The 1782-nt window shown below is 38.7% G+C and overlaps 1 protein-coding gene across 1 annotated transcript; it reads right to left on the bottom strand.

Moving 5' to 3' along the window:
- Positions 1–437: 437 nt before the first annotated feature.
- LOC117560354 (fucolectin-like) lies at positions 438–1498 on the bottom strand (the record flags this gene model as incomplete). Its single annotated transcript, XM_034237215.1, is given in 2 exon segments — positions 438–720; positions 1220–1498. Coding segments are annotated over 2 exon segments (448 nt in total), but the record flags the coding sequence as incomplete, so codon positions are not given.
- Positions 1499–1782: the final 284 nt, after the last annotated feature.

Below are 1782 nucleotides of genomic sequence, written 5' to 3'. Positions count from 1 at the left end.
TGCAAAAAAAAAAAACATTAATAAATTGCAGGCTTTCCCCATGAGAGGGCGCTTTCTACAGAAAAACACATAAACGGCTCAGGCATACAGAGGAAACTGGTCTTTGTTTGGGCCTCCAGACATACATTAGTTGTTTGAACTTTAATGTTGTCTGTGGCACTTCAGTTATCAAGATACCATTCTTACAGACATGATGGGGATTGATCTTCTGATCTAACTTTGGGTAAGAAAGATTTCAGATGTCTTTTATAATATTTGTCTATTTTGTCTGTATTTAAAAAAATTAAAAAACTTGCCTTCAGAACCATTGCTTTCACTGGTCTTACATGGTTGATAGAAACAAAATATCAGTTGTTTTCTTATGAGATAAGACAAGCACATTCGCAGAAGGTGTACAAGTCCTGTGTAAAAGCAAAAATCAAGGCAGACGTTTGTTGCAATCTCCAACAGTAAATCTTGACGTCATGCGAACAATGATATTTAAGATGCACATTTTATTTTAGATGCTTTGTGTACACATTACAGCATCTTTACCAATCTATTACATTGAATTAGTGACTGTAGGAACCGTCCAGCGCAGAGCCAAACACCTCCACCTCACAGAGGGTCAGTTGCTCCTTTCTTCCAGGGACACCTATGTAAACATAGCGGCCGTCCATCCCGTTGGGAACCTGGAACTCAACAGTTTCACCTGCCGGGATGCTGGTGATTACAGCAAACCTGTAGAAGAAGCAGAAATCACTACGTTAACCTCAGGAAGGGTTTACTGAAGTAATAGGCTTTTCATTTTAAGTTCAACATGCACTCAAAGCGTCATTAGGTTTCTACGCTTTACTTGGTTAGAATGTTGGTTGCAGATATTTTAATTAGGGCTTGATAATGAACAATATTTACATTTCAGTAATGTTTAAATAAATGTTTTCAAATCATGTCACAGAATCACAATTGACGACCCTCGATCAGGCCTTTCATTTGGCGACCTTGGTATTTGTCCATTTCTGTGATCAGATCAGAACACATTGCAGGAATCATTCATAAATGAAGGGTATTCCGCTCCAATCCTATTTCTTGGCAATGTAAGGATTTTTAATCCAAAATGTAGCACCAGGTAAACTTGAGCAAGAAAAACTGAATAATTGTTCCTCAAACGTGTTCCAACAAAATACCAATTTAGTGACTTTTTAATATTAGTATTGTAATAGGACAGGCTCTACGTTACCTGGGATTTTCAGCACCATTGTTTCCAAGAGAATCTCCAATGCGGATCTCGGCTCTATCGAGTCGTTCGTGGTATGTATCTCGGTTGGTTATCTTAACAGAAAACACTTTGTGTGTTTTGGGCAGAGCCAGCCTCCACCAGGGGTTCATTTCCTCGTCTGTGTGACTGCAGGAACCCACAGTCCACTTGCAGGCCCGATTCCCATCAATGGCCTTATATGCATCGGCATTCCCATGCACTGATGACTGTGCGGCTTTTCCTTGAATGGCCAGGTTACATCCTGCAACAAAAAAACAAAATAAAGATTTAGGTTAAATCAATAACATGTATGACTCCTGATGCAGATTGTTTTTTATTATTCTGTTTCACCATGAGTCTCAAAAGATTTAATTTAATTTGCCGTCAGGATGAAGGACATAAAAGGGATAACCCCACCATATATAAACAAATAACTACCATATATTATTTGTTATTGGAAAATAGGAATTCAAGTAATATTATACTGTAGTCTATAACAGGGGTTCCCAAAGTGTGGGAAGGTGAGCCTCCCCTCAGAGAACATA

The sequence above is a fragment of the Gymnodraco acuticeps genome, unplaced genomic scaffold, assembly GCF_902827175.1.
Source record: "Gymnodraco acuticeps unplaced genomic scaffold, fGymAcu1.1, whole genome shotgun sequence".
Lineage (NCBI taxonomy): Eukaryota > Metazoa > Chordata > Actinopteri > Perciformes > Bathydraconidae > Gymnodraco > Gymnodraco acuticeps.
The sequence above is the reverse complement of the archived record's forward strand: the minus strand, read 5'-3'. Positions and strand labels throughout refer to the sequence as shown.